Source organism: Eurytemora carolleeae, unplaced genomic scaffold, assembly GCF_000591075.1.
Source record: "Eurytemora carolleeae unplaced genomic scaffold, Eaff_2.0 scaffold273, whole genome shotgun sequence".
Taxonomy (NCBI): domain Eukaryota; kingdom Metazoa; phylum Arthropoda; class Copepoda; order Calanoida; family Temoridae; genus Eurytemora; species Eurytemora carolleeae.
In genome coordinates, this window is record NW_019396174.1 from 71,402 (window position 1) to 97,153 (window position 25,752).

At 32.8% G+C, this 25,752-nt stretch overlaps 3 protein-coding genes across 4 annotated transcripts; all 3 read right to left on the reverse strand.

Moving 5' to 3' along the window:
• Positions 1-216: 216 nt before the first annotated feature.
• LOC111697176 (probable zinc transporter protein DDB_G0282067) lies at positions 217-6,733 on the reverse strand. The gene is made up of 11 exons (XM_023467078.1): positions 6,629-6,733; positions 6,062-6,135; positions 5,684-5,777; positions 4,947-4,998; positions 4,025-4,096; positions 3,631-3,679; positions 3,030-3,202; positions 2,275-2,338; positions 1,884-1,977; positions 1,577-1,662; positions 217-374 (listed from the first exon to the last, which is right to left on the reverse strand). The coding sequence occupies exons 1-11, from the start codon at positions 6,655-6,657 to the stop codon at positions 217-219; spliced, it is 945 nt and encodes a 314-aa protein (XP_023322846.1). The 5' UTR covers positions 6,658-6,733.
• A 5,180-nt stretch (positions 6,734-11,913) lies between these two features.
• LOC111697186 (A-kinase anchor protein 14) lies at positions 11,914-15,383 on the reverse strand. The gene is made up of 3 exons (XM_023467090.1): positions 15,287-15,383; positions 14,853-14,899; positions 11,914-12,944 (listed from the first exon to the last, which is right to left on the reverse strand). The coding sequence occupies exons 1-3, from the start codon at positions 15,366-15,368 to the stop codon at positions 12,027-12,029; spliced, it is 1,047 nt and encodes a 348-aa protein (XP_023322858.1). The 5' UTR covers positions 15,369-15,383; the 3' UTR covers positions 11,914-12,026.
• Positions 15,384-15,646: 263 nt separating this feature from the next.
• On the reverse strand, positions 15,647-25,275 carry LOC111697184 (trichohyalin). 2 transcript variants are annotated; one of them, XM_023467088.1, is made up of 10 exons: positions 25,192-25,275; positions 24,531-24,614; positions 24,121-24,207; positions 21,707-21,789; positions 20,385-20,903; positions 18,455-20,327; positions 17,983-18,077; positions 16,972-17,071; positions 16,875-16,914; positions 15,647-16,540 (listed from the first exon to the last, which is right to left on the reverse strand). In XM_023467088.1, the coding sequence occupies exons 1-10, from the start codon at positions 25,266-25,268 to the stop codon at positions 16,376-16,378; spliced, it is 3,123 nt and encodes a 1,040-aa protein (XP_023322856.1). In that variant the 5' UTR covers positions 25,269-25,275; the 3' UTR covers positions 15,647-16,375. The 2 variants fall into 2 exon arrangements, with proteins under 2 accessions (XP_023322856.1, XP_023322857.1); XM_023467089.1 differs by lacking the exons at positions 15,647-16,540; positions 16,875-16,914; positions 16,972-17,071 and adding an exon at positions 17,078-17,154.
• Positions 25,276-25,752: the final 477 nt, after the last annotated feature.

Genomic DNA, 25,752 nt, shown 5'->3' on the forward strand with positions numbered 1-25,752 from the left:
ATGCGCCACTTCCAAGTGACAACAAGCGACAATGCGACTGGGTAATTTATAAGTTGATTAGGTAGCAAATAGATCCAGAATGCTATGAAAAGTCTCAAATGGTCTCAAATGAATCCTAAAAAATGTCTTTACAATACTGCACTCTGCCACGCTTAGCTCAATTACCTTGTCTAGCCAGTCTCTCCCTTTAAATTTGTTGCTTTATTATCAATATAGTTATAATGCTGAATGCTTTACTTTTCCTTTTACTATTGAATAATTATTTTTATTATTGTTAATATTAGTATTTTTTGTTCTATATACCTGTGTTCTGCGGAGTAATTCTTGTTCTATTTTATCCAGATCTATGTGGGCTGGGATAGAGTTCAATAAAACTAAAAAAAATATTTGAAATGTTTTTTGTTTTAAATAATCCAATTTGTTTTCTAAAATGATTTTAATCATTTCTCTGTTAGTTAAAGGAAAATACTTAGGCTTTAAGAAAGGGCCAGACATTCTCAATATATCAAGAAAGAAATACTATGACTTCTTAATATTCTATATTAGAATATAAGTGAGGACCAGGAATTCTATATATAAATATTAAGTTGTAATCTCTGTTTGTGTGTTTGTCCTATCTTAACTCAGGAACCCTTGGACCAATTTGCCTTAAATTTTGATTGGGGAACTCGGTTTTGAGATTCTAAGTTGAGAGGGTCGACTTTAATATAATAGCGAAAATTTAGTTAATATTACCTAGGGTAGAATCCCTAAATTAGTACCAGGAATCCTAATACTACCCAAGGTAGAATCACTAAGTTAGGACCAGGAATCTCTAATATTATCTAAGGTAGAATCCCTAAGCTAGGACTAGGAATCCTAATATTACTTAAGGTAGAATCCCTAAATTACAACCAAGAATCCCTAATATTATTTTAACTTTAATAATTTATTTTTGGATAAGGGTTGTGGGCACAAGCTCACGCATACAAATAAAACGAAATATCAATAAATCTATTTCCAGTTTGTTATCAAGGTCTTTCTATTATTTAGTTCTGCTCAAGATTAGTTAAAAGTCATACACCCCAACGTTTTGTGTTGTGCCATTGTCTTGAAAACTTGACTATGGGTAACCCTGTAAACCATAGTGAACACTTATTTTGCGCGGGCTGATCTTGCTTCCTTTTTTTTCCTTATGCATAACTATTTGGTTTGGTTAATAATATGATTTTTAATAATCGCATGAAGCGTTGATTTGCCAATGACTTGTAGAGAGCTGGATTTTCAAACATAATTGAGTTATGTTCTTTTGTCCTTTTTTCAGTCAGTCATGAAAAGTAAAAAGAAAGAAATAAGGAAAAAAGAATCCCTAATATTAACTAAGGTAGAATCCCTAAATTACAACCAAGAATCCCTAATATTCCTAAGGTAGAATGCCTAAATCAACAACCAAGAATCCCTAAAGAATCCCTCATATCACCCAAGGTAGAATCCCTAAGTAAGAACCAGGAATCTGTAATATTACCTAAGGCAGAATCCCTAAGTATATTTCCCTAAGGTAGAATCCCTAAATTACAACCAAGAATCCTAATATTACCTAAGGTAGAATCCCTTAGTAAAGGCCAGGAACTGATACAGATGAGAATGACAATAACAACAGAAAGAACTGGATCCAGATAGTCTCTGTAAAAACAATTCTGTAAAATAGAGAGAAAATAATTTTTTGTTTGTTACATAAAAGTTGTGAAGGAAGAAATCATGAACCTTAAAGAGTCGCGTTTGGTTCACAGGGGTTTCAGTCCTTAATAGGGGGTTGAGCTCTCCCCGGAAAATAATCAATAAATTTCTGTATACGCCCATTTAAAAAGTTTACACTGTGTTTATTATTCTTAGATTTCACGTACTTGTATTGCCAGTCGGTCAGCCAGATAACCAGCGCGCTGATGATAACTACAACGCTACCCAGGGCATCTGCCAGTATATGAAGGAACACACCAGCTAGGTTAAATACATCAATTCTCAGCTCAAAGTAGAAATTCATCTTTGTGAAATTTTGACCCTCATCTCCATTCAAAATGCATAAACTGTCGAGGTTGTCCCAATAACAAGACTTAGAGACTTCTCTCACTTCTCTTTGATATTGAATGACTAAAGAATGGCAAAAAGAGTTTTTATGCTAACAATATTCATTTTTAAGAATAATTCTAGCCTTGCTTTGGTTAATGGAAGGGTACAAAGCACAAACGACGATTTTAAATTGTCTCGACTGTAATTTTTTTGTTGAGTATTTTCTCCCTATATTCATTTGTTCTCCAGACATTTCTTTCTGTTTACTTTTTACATCTTCTCCTTTTTCAGTCTAGATATAAAAAAAAAATAAAAAAATAACTATTTATAACACTCTTCTTTTGGTTTGCAGTGTTAGAATATTTTTGGATAGAAATTTTCTATTTATCGAGAAGGTTCAAGCCTTTTTAGATTTAATGTTGTCCCGAGCTTTATCGAGGGACAAAATATAATCAAAAAAGACGAGAGCCTTCGAGAAATAGAGAAAATTTAAGTCCAAAATCTTTAAAGCGCGCCGTGCCAAAATAATAGCGCTATAAGTAATTTTACGAAACGATTGTGTACTTGTCATATTTCAATCGTTATTCCTAGTTCAAATAAGCTTTGAAACAAAGCAGAAGTCAAAATATCAAGTTGATTTCAGTTTTATTTTCATTTCAATTAAGCAAAAATCTTTTGGAAATATCCTAAAGTTTTTGAGAAAATCTGGGAACCAATCGAAACTTTATGGCAAACGTGCAATAATGTACAGCTAATTTAACTTTATAACACGATGGTTACTTTATAGCACGTTTATTATGAAATTCACGATGAAGTGAGGAAGAATGATAAAGTTTCATAAAAAATAAAATAATCTTTTTTTTTAAAGACTACTCAACATCTTAAGCAATTCAAAATTTTAAGACACTGACTTTTAATGTCTTTTAACATTTTCCAAACATCTGTCTTCAAAAGAAAATTTTGTATATTCAAAACAAAATCACCTTTCTGGTTTTGTTCTCTTCCATTGCTAATTTGTCGGCTGAGTGTAGGTGCGCATGCGCGTGGTCGTGGTCGTCTTCACCATGTGAGTGGCCAGCTGTTCCCTCGTGGGAGTGGCCATGATGTCCAAATATAAGAAGACCAACAAGGTTGATACCAAGCCCAACCCCACCAACTAATTTCTTCTCATTTATTATTTTCATTATTATTATTATTATTATGATTATTATTAGCAAAAAGATTATTATTTGACATTTTAAATTAAAAGAACTGTAGAAGATTTGTAATGAATTTTGCATTCATGCATTGAAAAAATGTTTAAAAGAAAATTAAATGCATCAAACTGTTAAATTGTAAAGAAAATATCCGATTTTTACTCTCTAGAACCATGCCATGCAAAAATTGTAAACTTTTCGTTTTACTTTGAATTAGGATTAATTTTCTATTTCTGATTGAATAATTCTCAATTAAAACTGATAAAATAACGTTCTTTAGTAAAAATCATATACAAAAATATTACAGTTTAGATATGGTTCTTGTATTTTCTTATTCTAATTTTTGTAATATTTTATGAATTAAAGAAAATGAGAAAAAAGTGTATTCCTATCAGAATAAGTTTCGGGTCCTTTAAAGGTTCAATCACCATAAACCTCTGTACGCCAATTAATTATTTTATTAAATACAAGCGGTCCTCCCTGTCAAAAACAAGTGCCCTAATTAAAAATATATAATTTTTAATAGTCTGGCCAGTAAGAAATATTTTCGATTGAGTATAAACATTATATTTTTGTTATGTTTCTTATAGTTTGTTTGTTGTTCATATCTAATAAACCTCAAAACGGCTAAACCGATAGAGTCCCTAATTTGTAATGGCAACTTGCATGATGTTAAGGTTTATGAGCCGTCAAAGTTGAATAATTTAGCTCTGAAAAAGATTTCTATTTAAAATACTGCAGTTGCGCCGTTTACACAAAGTTTCATATAATCTAATTTTTTCCTTTATTGCTTCCACTAGGATTGAAAAGCAAAGAGCAATTAGAAACACAGAATTCACGAGAGCTCCTACAACCTTAAATAGTTTGGCAGTTATTTCTAGTTAGCCTCCAATTTCATTTAAAATGTTGTTTCTTGCGGATTCATGCTGCAGAGATTATGATGGAAATCGTCAGAATTCCAAGAAGTCTTGAAAAAGAAACAAGGGGCCATCTTGAAAATAAGTTGACAGTTCCTTTAGAAAAAGAGCTGTTTTTTTCATGAAAATTTATATTCTCAATCTAATTTTTGCTGGAACATTTTTCTTCTAAAATTCACTTGGGAATACATTTCTGCAGAGATACTCAAACATAAAGATTGCACGATATAATTCAAATATGAAGATTGCACGATATAATTCAAATATGAAGATTGCACGATATAATTCAAACATGAAGATTGCACGATATAATTCAAACATGAAGATTGCACGATATAATTCAAATATGAAGATTGCACGATATAATTCAAATATGAAGATTGCACGATATAATTCAAATATGAAGATTGCACGATATAATTCAAATATGAAGATTGCACGATATAATTCAAATATGAAGATTGCAAGATACAATTCAAATATGAAGATTGCACGATATAATTCAAATATGAAGATTGGACGATATAATTCAAACATGAAGATTGCACGATATAATTCAAATATGAAGATTGCACGATATAATTCAAATATGAAGATTGCACGATATAATTCAAATATGAAGATTGCACGATATAATTCAAATATGAAGATTGCACGATATAATTCAAATATGAAGATTGCACGATATAATTCAAATTTTAAACTTTGTTTCTCAAAGAGATGAGAGATGAAAGGATTCTTGAAATATCTCTCATAGAAAAATTTCTCCAGGAATCTGTAATTTTACCTCTGCTCTGGCCCAGCCATATGTGTTCTTCTTCCACCGCTTGGGGCTCATCCTATACATAAAGATCTTAAAGGGATTTTAGACGTAATTTCAAGTTATCCTCCATCTAAACAAAGGGCAGTATATCCGATTCTCAAGATACCCTTTAAACCTTTCCTTGTCTTATCAAGGTTGAACGTGATATCATTACTTTTCTATTTGAAAATTGATTTTTTTGTGAGTTCGCTAACAAAGTGATTTGCGTTTTTATGGTGCAAAGATCATGAAGTAAACTGTCATAATTCAACAGGTTTTAAGATTGAAAAATGAGAATATTTTCTTCGATACTTCTTGGACAAAGGTACAGTGAAACCCTTAATAACGAATACATCGAAAGAATTCATCAAATGTCGTATTCTTCACTTTCTGATAATGGAATGTTGCAGATATTTAGTTTTTTTTATTAAATGATTATATGGAACTCTTTAAAACTGTTCCCGCATATTCATGGCTATATATTTATTTTCGCAAATACTGAAATTTACGAAATATAGTATAAAACTATTGAAAATTGTCAAGACGACATTTGATAAATTCTTCCTATGTATTCGTTATTAAGGGTTTCACTATAAAGGAATTGGTATAGTGAAAAGAACATTCCACTCCTAAGATGTGTAGTCTCACTAAACGTTATGTCGACAGAAAATAATCGTGGTTTTTATTCTAAAAATATTGTTTTTTATTTCTTTTCTTCTGACCTGACACTAACAAATGCTATTATGATTGCAATAACGTCGCTGAGCATATGAAAACTGTCTGCTACCAGTGCCATAGAGTTCGTGGTATTCCCAACTGCAAATCAAATAAGTATATATGGTAGAAAGGCGACCGCCTCACCCCACTCCCCTCCATTTCCTATAAAAAGGGAAGGGGGGGGGGGTTGCGCTCATCCATGATTCAGCAAAAAAGTGTTTAATTTAAAAATTTCCATGATTCTTTCTTTATTTTTAAGATTTAAGATTGCATAACTGGGAGGGGGGGGGGAGAGACGACCGCCCGGTGAAAACAGGATGATCCAAAGAATTTTTTATTCCATGATTTTATCATTTCACAGAAATAAGAATTTATTTACTTACCTACTAGCTCTACAACCATGAACGACCCGGTCAACCCAAGCATACTGACTAATTTCATCTGGTTCCCGCAGCCACTAAATATTTTGTAAAAATAAGTTGTCTTTTTTTTATTTTTTAAATAATAAGAAAATAAATTAAATAGATTGTTCGAGGTAAATATTAAATATGATAAACACTTTTTGAATTAGCAGATTTTAATTCTCGTATCGGACATTTTAAAGAGACTGTACGCGTGATTTGAAGTGACCCTCCATGTAAAATGACAATGCCAGATTTACAACAGTGCGTATTAAAGCTTTGTCTGATTAAAAATTAACTAGATATCAATTGTGTTTTGTCTCCAGTGACTTGCGTATTTTTATTGCAGGAAAATATGCAAGCATTTTTAGAATAAAACACTTTAAACCTAGAAAAATAACTTTATTTTCAACATTTTTAGTCATAAAGGTTTCAAGGGTGCACTTGTGAATCGGGCATTACCATCTTTAGCTGAAGGTTTACTTAAAATTACGCTCAAAAAATGTATTTGAAAGGGTAAAAATAAAAATAGTTCACATTTTACTTTACCTGGTGAAACATCCGCTCATTTTCCCCATTTTAGAAAATTCTTAGAAAACTTCTGGTTCAGACTTTTCAAGCTTTCATATTTATCTGGAAGTTGTTGGATCTTTCTTAGATGTTATAGATTTTAAAGGGACTGTTCGCGAAAAATGAAAGGGGGCATAGGCTTAATCATAATGCGATAAAAAAGCGCTTTTGATCGCTACTAATCTTCTATCTGTTGCGTCTTTTAGGAGAAAATTGTCAAAAACGACTTACACCGAAGAATGCAGCGTCCATACAAATTTGGAAAGATGCAACATTCAACTCGGATTGTAAACGAATCAATTTAATTCCAAACAAATCATTCAAATATTACAAACAGTAGTCATCGATTATTTTTCGACGCATTCGTAAATAGTAAATATTTCATAATCTTTTTGATTTTTTTTTTAATAATTTAAATTTTCGAACATTCCCGGAAAATACAAAAATGTCGTCTTTATTATCAAAAATCCTCGAAACAGGAATAAATTTTTCAAAAGTAACTCCCAGATCATGAAAAATACAAGATATTATGAAATCAACTATTTACGAATGCGTCGAAAAATAATCGATGACTATTGTTTGTAATATCTGAATGATTTGTTTGGAATTAAATTGATTTGTTTACGATCCGGGTTGAATGTTGCACCTTTCTGAATTTGTATGCTTACTACGTTCTTCGGTATTAGTCGTTTTTAACAATTTTCTCCTACATATAGAAGTAAGATTAGTAGCGATCAAAAGCACTTTTTTAAGCATTAAGCCTATACCCCCTTTCATTTTTCGCGAACAGTCCCTTTAAAGAATCTGAATACGTTAAATACAATCTAATTTTCTTATCCTTCATCCCCCGTCAACCTGGGACCAGGATTAATGAATGGGAAGAAAAAGTTGAGCCGCGTAAGTTGTTGAACCACTGCTCTGCCGCACAGCGGGTCAATGTGGTTTAACTTAATCACACTTTTCCTTAAATCTAGTTTCCATCTGGATTAAGTTCCTTTTTGTCAACTCAGAGATGTTCTATCTTTATCTCATTTGTAGAAACTTATTTTATTTTTATCCTAGGAGTTAAAAATGTTAGACTTTTATCTGAAACTTAATGTAGAAACTTAGAAGAGAAACTTATTTTTTATCTTTGAATAATACACTTTATTTTTTCATCTTTATAATTAAATGTTAGAAATTTTATACTTCGTATTAATTTTATTGTTATTATATATCTATTCGTACACATAAAATCGGTACAATGTACAATGTAAATGCAACACTTTAACATTCCTTTTCACCTTGCAGACATCCTATTAAAACTAACAATAATCTTGAAAAGTTACCTATGCTATGACTAGACTTGACTAAACAATTTAGAAAGTAACAACAAACCAACATATCATTTACATAATCAATTGTCACTGTGTTTTGTTCAGCATAAAATAAATAAAGACTGAAAGGGAGGTGGTCGCTTATTTCGTTTTCAAGAAGATATACGATACTAGCTTGAAGGGGCCGGCGTTGACCCTGGAATAAAAAATAAAATTTTTGAAAATGAAAAAAATTGATTTTTTTTCGTTTTAAAGAAAATATACGCTATAGTCACGTATAAATAATTTTATACTATTATACTAACTCATGAACCGAGCTCTCCCTGGAGTTTTCCTGTAATATATTCTGTGTTAATGCTTGCTGCAATCTATATTATCCATGTTAGTAATATATCTTAACTATCTGTATTTTGACCCTGTCCGGCTAGCCCGGTCAGTTCAGTTCACCTGTATATATAAAATAAATTAGTTCAATACGAATCGTTGATTAACACGGACGTATACAGAGCCTTGAGTTTTGGCTAGAGATTGAGAGCCTTGAGTTTTGGCTAGAGATAGAGTCAGTTAGATTCTAATTAGACTTTGAGTTGAGTTATCGTTGAGTTATCTCGGGGCTAGATTTCTTACATTCCTTATACAAGTTAATTCACTCAAATTAGAATTTTTAAACCCAACTAAGATTTCCCGAGTTCCCCAATCAAAATTTGAGGCAAATTGTCAAGGAATTCCAAAGTTACGACGAAAAATCAAAACAGATTTTTATAGATATTACACCATATTATATAGAAATCACTATCATTTAAACTTTTACCGAAATTAGCTTTAACATAGACAAAGGAATCGAGTCTTTGCCACAAACTCTACTTTTTTTTCAATCCCTATAATATTTGCAACCCACTTTTGTTGACCTAGAATTATATTATACTAGCTTGGGAACCCAGCGTTGCACAGGGTACTCATAGTTATTCCCGCGCGCGCCGTTTACTCGCACTAATACGATTTTTACCGGAAAACTTAATTTTCGCTATAAAAGTTGACCCATACTCAACTTCAAACTAAGAACATTCCCTTGGGTCTCTTGGGTTCACTAATTAAAATTTGAGGCAAATAGGTTTAGGGGTTCCTGAGTTATGATCGGACAACAAACAGACAGACAAACAGAGATTACAACTTTATATATAAAAGATGAAAGGTTTACACCATCATGTTTCAAATGTGGGTTTGTGGTAAAGATCCAATTCTTATTCTAGATAAAAGGTGTTCTTGTTGAATTATTTAGGGTTAAATCCTTTATTCTATACTGTTGATGGTATTGTATGCTAGTATAATTTAATTTGTATAAACTGATTCCTGGGGTTAGATCTAGATCATTGCATGTCACTGCTTAGAGTTAAACTGAGAAGTGTTTAACTAATTATTAAGCTCATCTAATCATTTATCAATCAATCGCAGGAATATAATTTTAATTTTTTTTAATATCATTTTTAGTTTTTTTTTGTAAAAACGATGGGAGTGCTTTGTACAAGTTTTTGTCAGAAAATTCATAGTTTGAGTGTTTAATGGAGAAAACAAATCCCCGGTCCTATCCTGTTAAAATTAGCTCCATGAATAATTCTGAGTAGTTGATGAACGAAGTAGAACTAGCAGCAAAACTATACGTAACTTCCAATAAGACGGGGGAAGGGGGGGGAGGTTACATAAAAAGGAAAACAATAGAAAAACATTTTGAATTTTAAAAGCCTGGGAGGAAGAGGGGGGGGGGTCGTAAATTAAAAAGTAACAATATTAATATCTATTACTAACTTAGGAACCCAGCTTTGACTGGAGATCTAAAAGAAAGTGACCCAAGCAAAGAACATTCCAATGTTTCTATCTCACTTGTCTCAGGCTGTAAGTACTGCTTTCTGAAATCTTAATACTTACTCTATTTGATAGAAATGAGAATTTATACGATTAAAACCAGAAAACTCTGGAAAAGGAAACTAAAGTTATAACTCTGAATAGTCCAATGAAAACGATACAAAGTAATTGATCAGTGTAAACAGAACAATTTAAATTATAAGAGATTAAAAGGTGGTATATAGTAAAGCTATTAGCTCATATCAAATAAACTTGGTTATTACTTTAAGGGTATCTTCCAATATTCTGTTTTCTAGTTCTCCCTGTTAGTTAGAAATATCTAAGGTCGACAATATCGGGTTGCAAAGATATAGGGATTAGAAAAATGATAATAACTAACTTTTAGCAATCCAGTCAGACGGGTCCAGATTACATAGTAACAGTTTTTCCACATTTGTATTATCTCCTACTTGAGGAAAATGTGACACATGAAAATACTTGAACTGTGTTTGTGCAATGTGCACACGTGCAATTTGCTTATGGTTCGATGTAAACTAGATATTCAAAATTTTATAATATTAGATAAATATTACTTCTTCAATTCTTATCTTGTATTTTATTTGAATAGATGGGACTCCAGCTGGGCAGTTTTAGGCACAATATTAGATAAGAGACAAAGTGAAAAGTACGTTTTTTTATTGAAAAATGTCGGCCTCTTTTCGGTTTATTCAAACTGATTTCCATGGTTCCCGGTAACTTGATTCTTTTTCAAATTATAAAAAAAAAACACAACGACTATTTTTAAAACGGAAGCCTAATCAGAAATGGATACGGGGATTTTTTCTTTCTATTAAACTACAATTTATTAAACTATTCGAAATCTTCAGATTTTTTCTCCAATTTTCCAAGGGAACATTGTTCCCCTTGGAAAAACATTAAAATAAAATCATTAAATTAAATGTTATTTTCAACTTAAAATTGGTTCACGATATGGAATGATACTTCTAAAGGAATTGAGTCTTTGCCACAAACTCTGCTTTTCTAAATCCTATATCTTTGGAATCCAATGTCGTAAATCTTTGATATTTCAAACTTATATTATTTGATCTAACACAATTCATAGTTTGAAATATCTAAGGTCTACGACATTGGAATCCAAAGATATAGGATTTAGAAAAGCAGAGTTTGTGGTAAAGACTCCATTCCTTTGTATAATCCTTTGTTGAAGGATAGCATCTAATGTTTAGGAAACGAGTGAAATTGCAAACCAAACATTGCCATCTGTTTTAATTGATAAAGTATACCTGAAAGATATTAAAGGTTTTGCTTTTTAACAATAAATTAATAAAAAAAAGTTTTGAGTGAGAGTTTATTATAAATTCTTTAAAACTTAGTGATCTTAATTTAAAAAGTTAAAACTAAGAACAAAGTCTGTTCATTGAAATATAATTGAACAATGTATCTAATTGTGTAGCGTTAAAAAAACTTAACTCAACAAAATAATGACTGAACACAAATATTATGATTTTCATTTAACTAATACTTCTCTACATTACTTTTATGTCTGAGTATTGTTGTTAATCGTTTTTTTTTGTTAACTTTTAATACAACTTTCAATTGATTTCATAACTGTACATTCTGTTAAATTTTACTTTAATATTTAAACTTTCCAATATTTTTATTTTAAAAAACGAGAAAAAAATACCGAGAAAAACAATCTTTATAAGACGTTCGTTTTTAGCTCGTTTTTTTATATATTCTCTTTCAGGGTCAAAATTTGGCACAAATAATATAATAAACAATTTGAAAGCATTTGCTTTTCTTTCCTTATGACCTTGAGAGAAAAAATAATCAAAATCTAACCATCTTGGAAAAATAGATTTTACTTGTAAACAAATGATTATTACCAAATTTATTAAAAATCCACCTAATGACTATTATTATACTCTTGCTAGACTTCTATTCTAAATATGCAAATAAGAAAGATAGTAAACTAAGTTGAAGGTAAAAAATATGTCTAGTCAATTCCAGATATGGGCCCTGGGGCAATAGGGCTGGTAACTTTATCATAAAAATATCCTACATATATTTAACTATTAACTAAAGAACTACAGTAAATCTATTTATTATCAAGTTGACCATTTCAGGAGTAAATACTAAGTAAGCGCAGTGGAACAAATTTAAACTTTTTACAATGAGGACAATTATCATGATTTCATTGATTATCGAGAGTATCCTCTTCCTTTAGCTTTAGGTTTCATCATCTCTCTCAAGATATTTGCCTGCTCGTCAGTTAGAGCATAGATATGCTTAACTTCTTCTATCTTGCTCACGGGTTTCATTGACTTCACCTCCTCCATCTTCTTCACCTCCTCCATTCTCTTAACCTCCTCCATCTTCTTCACCTCCTCCATCATCTTAACCTCTTCAATTCTCCTAATTTCCTCCATTGTTTTCACCTCCTCCATTCTTACAATCTCTTCCATCTTCTGTATTTCCAATTTACTGATAACTTCCTCCAGACTTCTGATCTCTCCAACCTTATCAAGAAGTTGTTTGTCCAAGACTTCTATCTTTTTGCTCAGCTCAGAAATCTTAGCTTTTGCGTCTTCGGTAGAAGCTGCGCCTGGTGCTGCTGGTGCCGCTGGGGCTGCGGGGGCTACGGGGGCTGCGGGGGCTACGGGGGCCACGGGGGCTGCTGCAGCTGGTGCGTAGCCTCTTGTCAAAGGTTCTGCTGCCGCTGGCTCCCCGATGTCTGCATAATCAGATGACTTGGTTTTAAGATATTTTTCAATAAATTCTTTGGCAATTGCATCAGGAACAAGTTCCTTGCTGATCACTTCTTGAACACTCTTGAGCTCTTGTACGCTGGACAATGGAGTTGCCACAACCTCTTGTGCAGTCACTTCTTGGGCAGTTACCTCTTGCGCACTCTTTAATTCATTCATCTTCAGAATCTCTTGGAGCTTGGTTATTGGTTTTTTACTGAGTACCTCATCCATTTTTGTCACCTCTTGCTTATTCACAACTTCTTCAATGCTGCTTACAGGTTGTTTGCTTAATACTTCCTCTTTTTTGATGACAGGTTCCTGATTTAAAACCTTCTCTTGAGATTTTATTGTTTGTCCAGGGAAAAGACTCTAATTGAACAAACTTATCAGAATGGCTTTAACGGAACTGTCCTTTAACGGAACTGTACACAGTAATTTCGAGTGATCCTTCAAATATAAAGTGGCATGTTGGACTAACAACGAAACCCTTTGTCTAATCAAGATTAAATTTTCTTTAAAAAGTTTTTTTTCATTGTCTAATGTGGGTTCTCTTCCGGATTTCTTTATACAGAAACAATTGAGGAAAATTTGAAAAAAAAAATACTTTTCAAGCTTGACAAACGACGCTATTTATCAGATAAAGATAAAGGTTATGCCGCTGTTGAAAACAGGGTTACTTGAATTTTAAATGACATTGCCTTAAAAAAAAAAATCACAATCAAAATTTAGAAGATTTACAGGACCAATTTTCCCTTTAACAATACAAAAATTGCATAGCTAATTTCTAAAACTTTATGCAAATTCGAATTGATCTTGCTCAGGTATTTTTTACAATAAACATTGAGCTTTTGCTATTATAATTGAAAAGCCAAGGAAGATAATAAGTCTAAAATTTTTGAATAAACCTATATTATCAATTACAGTTAGCATAAGCATCTTCTGTATTCTGAGGAGCGGGGGAAGGCAGGCGGCCATGAGCCACCACTATTTCCCCTTCCGTGCCACATATTAGCTTTTTTCTCTTCCGGCAGCCATGAGCCACCACTATTTCCCCTTCCGTACCACCACATTTGACTCTTCCGGGCAAAACTACTTTTTTAAATGGTATATTTGGGGCCTTTAAAGTGTGGTTTTAAAAAATTCAGCCGCATCACGCAAAAAAGCACAACTCAAACCATTTTTTAAATTCTACTTCATATATATTTTGGGTGTTGAATTCTTAAACTGTTTTACAATGAAATTTTTGACAAATTTGACAGAGTATTGCATCTTGGAAATATCACAAAATCTAATGATTATTCAATTACTGACTCATTATACTTAATCCATCTTAAAATCACTTATTAACCAAATTTATCCTTGAAACCTTTAGCTGATCAAATTTATCCTTGAAACCTTTAGCTGATCAAATTTATCCTTGAAACCTTTAGCTGATCAAATTAATCCTTGAAACCTTTAGCTGATCAAATTAATCCTTGAAACCTTTAGCTGATCAAATTTATCCTTGAAACCTTTAGCTGATCAAATTGTCGTTTTAAGAGGTTTGAAAGTATTTAATTCTTATAATTCCATTCCGTTTTTCTGCAGTAGAAATGCGCATTGTGCAAGTCACTTATGGAGAGAAACCACAATTGAAAATGAATTGTTTTTAAAATTATGTAAATATATATCTAGTTCATACTTGATCAGACAAAACTTTTGAAGGTACAATTGTGAATCGGGCATTGCCATCTTTGCAGGAAGGGTCACTTGAAATTACGCTTACAGAGGCCAAATTTAAAGAATTTGAACCGCGGCTTAAATTTGAGACGGGGCTCAAATAGGGTTGGTTCCACTTAAAATTCTATTCAAATTTCAAGATTTAAGCCGGCGCCCCATTGAAACCGGTTTTGGGCGGATTCAAGACGCGGCTCAAGTTCATTAAATTCGGACTCAGTCTCTTTAACTTGATATTTTAACCTGATGCAAACTTTCAGAAGAGATCTAATTTCATATTTTAATCTAAAAAAGTTGATAGAGCCCCTGCTCTAGAAGAATTCCTATTTCTAATTTTATTATAATCATTTATTAAGTAGAAAGATTTTAATCAAGCTTAGTCCAATCATCTCTGATTGAAACCATTTTGTTATCATTATTATTGCCATGAGGCATCTTGAAGTGACTTGAAAAAAGTGACTCTAAATGTAGAATTAGGGTGAAATTTTCGGGCATAAGATCTAACATTTGTAGAATTTGTTGGTAAACAGGAAATAAAATTAGATCTTTAAGTGTTGTTTCCTGAAGCTGTTGTGGATAAGCATTACACTGGAATATGCAGAAGGAAACTGGTTCCAATACATCCAGTCATAAAAATAAGTCGGAGAAATTTTAAAGGAATTGAGTCTTTGCCACAAACTCAAATTTTCTAATCCCTACATCTTTGCAACTTGGTTGTGTAGACCTTTGATATTTCAACTTAGATTATTTGATCTAACAGAATTCATAGTTTAAAATATCAGAAATCTTAACATTGGGCTGCAAAGATATTTTGTAGATTTTCTGTTTATAATTCGATTTATTTAAAGAAAAGACCACCCCAAAGAAGATTCAACTTTCTCCAAAAAATGAAAAAAAAACAAAAGTTCCTGCTTTTAATTTCTAATCATAAACAAGAATGTCATTATTTTTGACACTTTAAAATATAAATGAACTTGAAATGACGAAATGAATTCCTAAAGACAATGATGTAAGCGGAGAGATCATGTGTCCTCTCTCCTCTGATCCTTCTACAAATGATACCCTGCACCTCCCCATTCATTTTTATATGGGGGACAAACAATAGTCTTGAATGTTTTAAAAACTGATCATCAATATTCTGCAGATTAAATTGAGTTGATTCAACTAAAAAAACATTTATTTCACAATACTTTTTAAATTCACATACTTTTTTTTTGCCACATAGAAATCTGAGCTTTTTGTATTGTTTCGTAGATAATACAAATAGAACATTTTCATCTTGTCTTAAATACAATGATAATTCATATAACATACTTCTTTACATATTACTCATATTTCTTTTTTGGTGGCTTACGAGCAGCTGGGGGGGTTTCTAATTCTTTCTGTAGATTCATTGTTTACCAACTGGGGGGGTTTCTAATTCCTTTTGTAGATTCATTATTTACCAGCTGGGGGGTTTCTAATTCCGTCTGTAGATTCATTATTTACCAGCTGGGGCATTTCTAATTCTTTCTGTAGATTCATTATTTACCAGCTGGGGGGTAATCTAATTCCTTCTGTAGATTTATTATTTATCAGCTGGGGGTTTTCTAATTCCTTCTGTAGATTTATTATTTACCAGCTGGGGGGTTTCTAATTCTTTCTGTAGATTCATTGTTTACCAGCTGGGGGGTTTCTAATTCTTTCTGTAGATTCATTGTTTACCAGCTGGGGGGTTTCTAATTCCTTTTGTAGATTCATTATTTACCAGCTGGGGGGTTTCTAATTCCGTCTGTAGATTCATTATTTACCAGCTGGGGCATTTCTAATTCTTTCTGTAGATTCATTATTTACCAGCTGGGAGGTATTCTAATTCCTTCTGTAGATTAATTATTCACCAGTTTGGGGTTTTCTAATTCCTTCTGTAGATTTATTATTTAACAGCTGGGGGTTTTCTAATTCCTTCTGTAGATTCATTATTTACCAGCTGGAGGGTTTCTAATTCCTTCTGTAGATTCATTATTCACCAGCTGGAGGGTTTCTAATTCCTTCTGTAGATTCATTATTCACCAGCTGGGGGGTTTCTAATTCCTTCTGTAGATTCATTATTTACCAGCTGGGGGTTTTCTAATTCCTTCTGTAGATTTATTATTCACCAGCTGAAATGGACTGCTTTTCTTATATTTTCTTCTTCCTCGTGGCTCTTCCATCTTATTTTCAGATTCAGGTTTAGTTTCATCCAACTCTGAGTTAACCTTGAGTGCATCAACCTTCAGTAAAAGGACTGTAAGCGAAATTTTACGTGACCCTCCTTGCAAAGATGGCAGAGTCCGATTTAAAATGATACCCTTATAAGCTTTGTGTGATTAAGTAAGAATTATATATCCATGTTTTTATTTCTTTAAACTGTTTATCTTCATTCGGGATTTCTCTGCAAAAGTGACTTGCACATTTCTTGCTTAAGAGAAGAATGGGAGAAATTTTCAAAATTAAGCACTTTTCTATACAAAATTTAAGGTATATTCCCAATTTTTTAAGTGTACCATGTAAATCGGGGTTTGTCATCTTTGCATGGAGGGTCACTTGAAATTTGGCTTACAGTTCCTTTATAGCAGACTCCAGCACACAGGACCGTCTGTTAGATCTAGACAAGTAAATTAATAGATATTAATAATGTTAGCATCAATTGTTGATAAAATACCTTTTCTCGTTTGTATTTGTGTGGTGAGCTCTGTCCAATGATTGTTGTCTGGATCTGGCTCCATATCCAAGAAGAATATCATCATAACCTCGTAAAGCCCCTTAACAAATCCCAACTAAATATTATTTTGTCTGGATCTGGCTCCAAATCCAAGAAGAATATCATCATAACCTCGTAAAGCCCCTTAACAAATCCCAACTAAATATAATTTGTCTCAAACACAGAAAAAATATATTTTTAAAGAATAAAAAAAATTTTCGTTCTAAAATCTTTTTTATTTAAATTTAAATTGCTATTCAATAGAAAAAAATATTATTTTAAACATTTATTCGCTCTTAAATTTTTTACATTTAAATTCAAATTGTTTCATTTGTTTCTAAATTATATTAAATAATGTTGAATTTGGGAATTTGGTCTTCTGCGTAAAGATAAAATCTTGTAAATTCTGTACTTTGCAAAGAAAAAAAATAATTTTACAGTTTAATCTTTGAGTGCTTATTGTTTGATGGCAACCCTTACAAGGTTTTGGATACCCCTCCCCGTGGGGTATTTAAGGGGGTCAGTACTTGACTCTTAAAAAAAAAATTCTTAAGCGGCCGAGCCTTATTTGACTTTTATAAGAGAGAGTGGTATAAACTTAATATTGTTGACCACTCCCTGATACCCCACTGTCCCCCCCCCTTAAAAGCATTACATAAGAAAGATAAAAATTTCTTAGAATCAGCATCAGCTATATAAGTACGAAGAAAACTTATATAAAGTCAGCTCAGAACTATCATACTGGAAATCTCAGGATCAATTGCATTGATCTCAATATTACGTATATGTCTGATGTACGGATAAAACAAAGTCCTCTTCGATACCTTATGATGGTTAATCCCTGCAGGAATAACTTTATGTGAAGAATCAAGCATTGATCCTCAAATTTAAAAGTGACCACATTGAATATCAAAATCAAGCATTCATGATTAACAATATACACTCAAAAGTTGTGATCTGTGTTGCTTTTACCTAATTCCTCAACAGGGACAACAGAAGATTCCCTGGATTGTATTCTTGAAGCTCTCCTACTTCGGGCCTCTTCAGGATCAATGGTGTAGCCGGACCTAGACACAGATAAAAGATTTTTTACTCTTTCCCTTTAATATAAATATTTATATGTTATATATTGATGGTTGATGGTAAATCCTTGTTTAAAGCACAATTTCAATTGACCCCAGCTCCATGAAAAATCGCAATGCCCGATTCTGCAAAAGGTATCCTTTAAACCTTAATATGATCAATAATGTGGAAGATATTGTCCTTTCCCCAGGTTTAAAAGTGTTTAACTATGATAATTTCTGTTTTTCTGTAGTTGTAGAATAAGTCACTTATGTAGAGAACCCACATATGAAAATAATCTGATTTGATAATTATAAACATTAATATCTAATTCTTACTTAATCAGACAAAACCATTACAGTAAAAAGATGGTTATTTTTACCTAAAAACTGGCATTGCTCCGAATTCCACAGATCCTGAGGGTATAAAATCTTTAGTCCACTCCAGGGTTTGCTCTGCCAGCCTTTTTAATTCTGCTTCCTTTTGCCGCCTCTCCATTTCCTCAAGTATCTCCTCAATTTCCTTCATTTTTCTCTCGTCACTGGCTATTTTTTGTTTAATCAATTCAAGCTGCCTTTTTCTTTCGTTGATGGCAGCCATTAGTTCTGGATTTTGAATTAAGTAATCAGGAAAGGAAGGAATGGCTGATGAACCGATCAAACCATACTTGTTCATTTCAGTTTCAAATTCTTCATTCCAAGTAAAATCTTTCCATTCTTCCAACTGTTTAATGGTATCAAACAAAGAATCTTCTAATTTCATCATATTTGCATCTTGAGTCTTAAGTTTATCCAAGATTTCTTTCTTTTCATTCTCTTCAGTTGCTTTAGATTGGTGAATTCCTTTCTCCAGTGCTGATTTTCTAAACTTGAGTAGGTCAATGTCATTCTTCATCTGATCAACTTTATCTTTACTATTTTTCATGTCTTTGTTTCTATTCTCTTCATCTTCTAGGGCTTTTTCTCCTTCTTGGAGCCTTCTAAGATGTTTGTTTTCACATTTATCTGTGTCAGAGACTAAATCACTCAATTCTTCAGACCTGGTTTTTAAGCTATTTTCAAACCCCATTATATCTTCCAGCATGTCCTCCGGAATGCAAATTTCTATTGCATGTTTGAGTTTCATGATTTCATTCTTACTATTTTGCAAAGCTTGAAAAAGCATGGTTGTTTTGTCAGCTAGATTTTTCAGTTCTGCTTCATCATCAATTTCTTCTTCTTCAGGAATTGTGTAGAGCTTTCTTCGTCTTCGTCTTGTAACTTCAATCTTCTTCTGTTTATCAACAAGAATAAGAACTTCATCTTTCATTTTTTCCAATTCAAATGTGTCACCTTCCAGAATATTCAAAATTTCTTCTCTCTGCTTCGTCATATTTTTCTCTGCTTCTTGATCAAGCAGCTTTTGTAACTGATCCATTTTTATCTTCATTTTCTCCTTATTTGCTTCCTCTTCCAGTCTTTTCTTTCTTTCATCCTCTTCTTCCTTTGCTTGTAACAACTGTTTCTCCATGGCTTTAGCTTGCAACTTCTCAAGTTCTTTTCGTTTCTTGATTTCTTCTTCTTCAAGTAGTCTTTCAGTTTCTTTCTTCAATCTTTCCATTTCTTCAATCTGCTTAAGACGTTTTTCTTGTTCTTGTTTATTTTTTTGCTCATCTTCACGTTGGGCTTTCAGTTTCATCATTTCCATATAGCGTTCGTTCTGGTTAATCATGAATTCTTCAACTTCTGTTCCTAAACGTTTCACAACTTCCTTGGTCTCATTTATTTTGAATTCAAGAAGCTCGGCCTCACCTACAATATCTATATCTTCATCAAGTTCTAGGGCAAAGTTATCTGTTACTTTTTGAATTTCCTCTCTAGTTTTAAGAATATCATCTGTGGCAGTTTGTGTGTCTACTCGAATGGATTCCAGGATCATATCATCCGTGTCCATTTCATCCGTTTCATCTTTTGATATAAACTTTTGAATGTTTCTGTGCACTCCTTCTGCTTGTATGTACTGCTTGCGAACTTCTGTTAAATCTCTAAGAATTTTGTCCAACATTTCCATATCTTTTATGATCAGTTGTAATGCGCCATTTTTTTCAGCTTGTTCTTGTAGCTTTAACCGCCTCAGCTCGTCAATTTCTTGTTGTCTTTTTATCAGTTTGTTAGTTTTGTCTGTAAGACGTGTGATTTCGTCCAAAGCTCTTAGAAGCTTCTTTTCTAAATCAGATGCTCCCATGATCAAGGCTCTCAATTCCTCCTCTTCTCCATCTAAACAAGATTTTGAAGCAGAAGTTTGAAAATAAATTTTTATCTAAATTTACCCACCTAGTTCTATTCCGTTGAGCTGCCTTCTTCTCATCTCAACTGCCTTTTTCTGAAGTCTCGTAAGTTCTCGACGGTCTCCATCAAGGGCATCAAGTATTCTATATGCTCCTCGTTGCAGATCATAGCCTTCAGTCTCCTTCTTCATTTGCTTTTGAAAATCCTCTGACTCTGCTTGATGATTTATAAGTTTTTCTGCTTCATGCTGTACCTGACTTAGCAGCTGAACAATATTATCAAGTCTCTTGACCAACTCAACAACCTGGTCTTCACGTCTTAACTTATCCTCAGCCGACATTGATGACTTCTTTTTTCTCTGCTCATTTCCAGTTGCTTCACCACCATGCTCATCATCACTTTTCAATCTATCCCCAAGAGTAAGACCAGGACTCTTTTTTAGGAGAAGTCTGGGAGGCTCATTTTGATTTAGAGAATCTGGAGGAAGAAACCTGAAAGCATCTTCAGTAAGATTGTTCCTACTGGAGTGCATTGATCGTCCCCCTGATCCTCTCCATCCTACACCTAGACAATTCAAAATTTAATCACCTATTCTTAATTTTCTATCTAGATATCTTACATGTGTTACTGTCTAATGTCCATCTACATTCACTCCCAAAGCCCCTACTTTCTACTCCTAATTCCTAACTTCAGAGCTTAATGTACAGCTTACCTACAGAAAACCTTACTTTACTAACCAAAAATCATTTACAAAGATGATTGATCTTGATGCTGTCACTCAATTTTCATGGATATTGAGATAGTCTGTACCTACTCACAAATTCCAAACTACATTCGCCTATGGATCCACATACCTATACTTTCTCTTCCATGTATCCAAGTACTTACTGTCCTATCTACCTAATCCCATGTTCTATACCTGCTGATTACTCTAATTGATCCAAGTACTTACTCCCATGTCCTAGTAACCTAATCCTTTGTTCTATACCTGCTGATTACTCTAATTGATCCAAGTACTTACTCCCATGTCCTAGTAACCTAATCCTTTGTTCTATACCTGCTGATTACTCTAATTGATCCAAGTACTTACTCCCATGTCCTAGTAACCTAATCCTTTGTTCTATACCTGCTGATAACTCTAATTGATCCAAGTACTTACTCCCATGGAACCAAGTATTACTCCTATGTCATACCTACATACTCCCATGTTATACCTACATACTCCAATGGATCCAAGTATTACTCCTATGTCCTAACTATCTACTCCCATGGATCCAAGTATACTCCTATGTCCTACTTACCTACTCCCAAGTTCTACGTCCTACCTACCTTCTCCCAAGTCCTACCTACCTTCTTCTCCTACCTACCTACTCCCATATTGTCTCTGTCCTCTGAAAGGCAGCGTCTACTCCTTGCATCTCTTCTAGGTTCAGGATGCCGATATATTAAACTAAAAAATTTAGGCTTAAAAAAGGGTTCCTGAGCTGAAAACTCTTGTATTGTGGATATCCAGATCAATGCTTAAGATATCGAGATCAATGCTTCAGATATCGAGATCAATGCTTCAGATATCGAGATCAATGCTTCAGATATCGAGATCAATGCTTCAGATATCGAGATCAATGCTTAAAATATCGAGATTAACGCTTGAGCTCCTCTTTTTAATAATCTGCAGATAAATTTAATCTTAAATTGATATACGTGAAAGAGGCTGAAATTCAACCAATCAGAGTGTCGTTTGCAGAAAGTGAACAGCTGCAATTAGAAGCCGAATATCGAGATCAAGCAAAAAGGATTAAGGGTATCCAACACAAGAGTTTTGCGAGCTCTGAACAATCCAATGTGAGACCACCGAGGGGAGGAAGGCCAGCCACAACAATTTCTAGTCACATTTTCCTCATTTTCTCGTCCGAGCCACCTCTAAATCCTCGTCCTTCAAATATTATTTTTAAAAAGTGTCTAGTCCTCCAAGATAAAAATTGTTTAAAGAATCGGGCTTCGTTAGGGCGCAAATGAAATATTGAATTTTAGTAAATCAAAAAAATAGTTTCAATTGAATTACAGTTTTCGAGTTCTATGTCATTAAAAGTGTTCACCTTTTTTTACGCGCATTTTCAGATATTCCTGGTGTAGAATGCCGCAAATAATTCCGAGATTATAGAACTTCAATCTTTTTTTCTTAGTTATAGTGAACCATAGATTTTTCCGGGTGGTTCTGTTGGGATAATGATAGGCATAGATATGCCAAATATTTTGCTATTCATTTCATATCGCGAAGGTAGGCCATTACGGAGGCAGACGAGTTTTGAGTGTTACTTAAATAAAGTTTGACATCATTCTCATGTATCTAGGATTAAAACATGATTTAATCATTAGAATACTTTAGTTTATCCCTATTTTATGCCCTAACGTAGCCAGATTAGTTAAAAACTAGTTTTATCTTCAAGAATTAGAAACTTTTCAACAAATAATAAACGAAGGAGGAGGATTTCAAGGTGGTTCAGACGAGAAAATGAGGAGAATGTGGCTCAGACGAAAAGTTGTTGTGGCTGGCCTTTCTCCCCTCGACCACCAAATAAGATATTTTATAAATAGTTAAAAATGTTTTCTTCCATATGTATATTCATGAATTGTGCGATACCAAATGAGATAATATAACAGATTCAAAGTTTTTTTTTGATTTAAAAGCAAGTCCTAGTCTGTGTACACTACAAAATTTAAATTCCTTTATAAAAAGCTGGTTTTTTGGTATGCAACAATTTTCATATAATCCCGCGGGATATTTTCATTGAAAGATACTTTGAAAATCTACAAAGGCAAAAAAAAATCCGTAAAATCCACAAGCCCTCAGGTTTATCATTGAATCCCCTCTTTAAAAAGGAATGTGATTTACTCTCAGACAAAATAGAATCAATGGAAATTTAAATAAAAAAATGATACATGAATTTTAGAAATCAAAGAGTATTCCAGTGAACACAAAATAAAAGTCACCGCTTTCTTATTATTAGAAAAATTGTTAACAATTTTAACTGTTAAATTATGGTGTTCGAATTACAAATTAAAAACCTTTTGGTGAGAATTTTTTAATACAAGAAGTCAACTTGTATTTGAATATATATTCTTGTTATTACTGTTACAAAAACTTTTATTTGAATATATTCTTGTTATTACTGTTAACAAAACTAATCAAATCTTAAGAAGACAAGTCATAATTAGTGGGGCATGCTGTACTTAACTGTACTGTACATACTGTACTTAATTGTACTGTACATACTGTACTTAACTGTACTGTACATACTGTACTGTACATACTGTACTTAACTCTACTGTACATACTGTACTTAACTCTATTGTACATACTGTACTTAACTGTACTGTACATACTGTACTTAACTGTACTGTACATACTGTACTTAACTGTACTGTACATACTGTACGACGGTAAGTTTTTGAAATCTAACACCAGATTCCGCTAACAAATGGCAAAAACCCATGAAATCTGTAACCATCCATAAATAAAAAAGAACGGAAAATTATGAATAAAAAGATAGAATGTCTATGTTTTAAATAAACGGCTTCGTGAATTTTTCTGCTTAAAATTGCATCAAACTGATAGAAAATAGAAAGAAATGTTAGAGTTTTGATGTTTTTTTCCCGTGATTTGAGATTTTTGACGTTACATTCCGAATAGCTTAAAAAAACTTTGAACGTAGCCAGCCCTAGCTAACGCTGTAGATTATATCCAAGTAATTTGTTAAAAGTCTAAGATACAATTGCTCACCTAGGATCTATTCTAGTTTCCCGAGGGAGAGACGGGGATCTGATTCCTCGTGTTTGTTTGTTGGAATTCTGATACGAGTTCAGATAACTGGGAAAAAAGAATAAAAATAAAAATAACAATTGATCCATTTTCCATTTCATACTTTCTCTAAACTTACAGGATTGTCCAGTCCTAGAGTGCCGACTTCTACAGGAATTAATTCTGCGCCATGATTTTCTATATTTCCATATTATATTAAAAATACAACATTTGAACATCGACTTTTAGTTTTTTTTTATAAATTAAGATTCAAATTTATGAAGTTTACTGCAAAGCACGACATTTTGGTTAAAATTTATGTCTTGTTTTAAAAGAAAAGTAATTTGATTAAGAATATGATTTACATTAAAATTTTTTAATTTATTTTTTTCCTTGGGCAGAGAGATTCTTGGCTTCCGTAGAGTATTCCTCCCTTTCCTAGACTAGCAGACTGCTTTCTAGGAACCATCATGTGCCTTCAATATAAAATATTCTAGGAACCATCATATTCCTTCAATATAATATATTCTAGGAACCATCATGTGCCTTCATTATAATATATTCTAGGAACCATCAAGAGCCTTCAATATAATATATTCTAGGAACCATCATCTGCCTTCAATATAATATATTTTAGAAACCATCAAGTGCCTTCAATATAATATATTCTAGGAACCATTATATTCCTTCAATATAATATATTTTAGAAACCATCAAGTGCCTTCAATATAATAATATATTCTAGGAACCATCATATTCCTTCAATTTAATATATTTTAGAAACCATCATCAAATTTATTTTATACTAGGAGTGCCCGGCGTTGCCCGTGAAATAAAAAAAACGATTTTTGAAGATGAAAAAATACAATTTTTAGCTTATGTTACCCCTGGGGTACTCAAGGGTTCCCTAGAAAAATGCAGCCTATTCGGTTTAGTAGTTTGGCCAGCAATAACTGACATATTTATAAATAAATATATATATATCTGAGCGAAGGGCTTCATTATATAGTTATACAGTTTCTACGATTTTGTCCTTTAAATGTCGTCTTTTACCTGGTAGGACAGGGTGTTCTATATGTTGAACCGAAGGGACTGCTTCCACTAATATCAATACTCGACCTTCGGCTCATTACTAATCAATCTGAATGATGATAATTTCTATGGAAAAGTGATAAAACATCTAGTTATATTCTCGTGTTATATAATATTACACATTTTTTAATCAATTTGAACAAATCGTGTTTTTAACTTTACAAAATATCAATCTTTACGGGGCAGTATGCAATCAATAATGTGTTTTTGCAGTTCCTCACTCCAATTTACAATACATCGATCCTTACAACATCGCTCGTTTTCCCATAATTTTAAAATAGTTTTTGGTCGTTTTTTGGATATATCATCTGTCAGGGTCGAAATTCAACATAGTAAAAGAAATGCAAATATTTAGAAGAAAAAAATTTTAAAATTTTCTTTTCTCGGACTTTGCCAAAAGGGATTAATTTTTTTCCCACAAACTCTGATTTTCTAATTCCTATATCTTTGCAACCCAATGTCGTTGATCTTAGACATTTCAAACTATGACTTTTTTAGAGCAAATAATCTAAGTTTGAAATA

Coding starts and splice junctions, on each gene's coding strand:
- LOC111697176 (XM_023467078.1), bottom strand. CDS start 6,657: ATGGGGAAAATGAGCGGATGTTTCACCAG. Junction 5,778..6,061: donor CATGGTTGTAGAGCTAGTAG/GTAAGTAAATAA, acceptor TTTGATTTGCAG/TTGGGAATACCACGAACTCT. Junction 3,203..3,630: donor CCCGAAACTTATTCTGATAG/GAATACACTTTT, acceptor AGAAGAAATTAG/TTGGTGGGGTTGGGCTTGGT.
- LOC111697186 (XM_023467090.1), bottom strand. CDS start 15,368: ATGGGGAGGTGCAGGGTATCATTTGTAGAAGGATCAGAGGAGAGAGGA. Junction 14,900..15,286: donor GCTTACATCATTGTCTTTAG/GAATTCATTTCG, acceptor TATTGGAACCAG/TTTCCTTCTGCATATTCCAG. Junction 12,945..14,852: donor CTTATCCACAACAGCTTCAG/GAAACAACACTT, acceptor TTGTTCAATTAG/AGTCTTTTCCCTGGACAAAC.
- LOC111697184 (XM_023467088.1), bottom strand. CDS start 25,268: ATGAGCCGAAGGTCGAGTATTGATATTAGTGGAAGCAGTCCCTTCGGT. Junction 20,904..21,706: donor CAGAGACAATATGGGAGTAG/GTAGGTAGGAGA, acceptor TGAATTGTCTAG/GTGTAGGATGGAGAGGATCA. Junction 18,078..18,454: donor GGAGCAATGCCAGTTTTTAG/GTAAAAATAACC, acceptor ATCTGTGTCTAG/GTCCGGCTACACCATTGATC.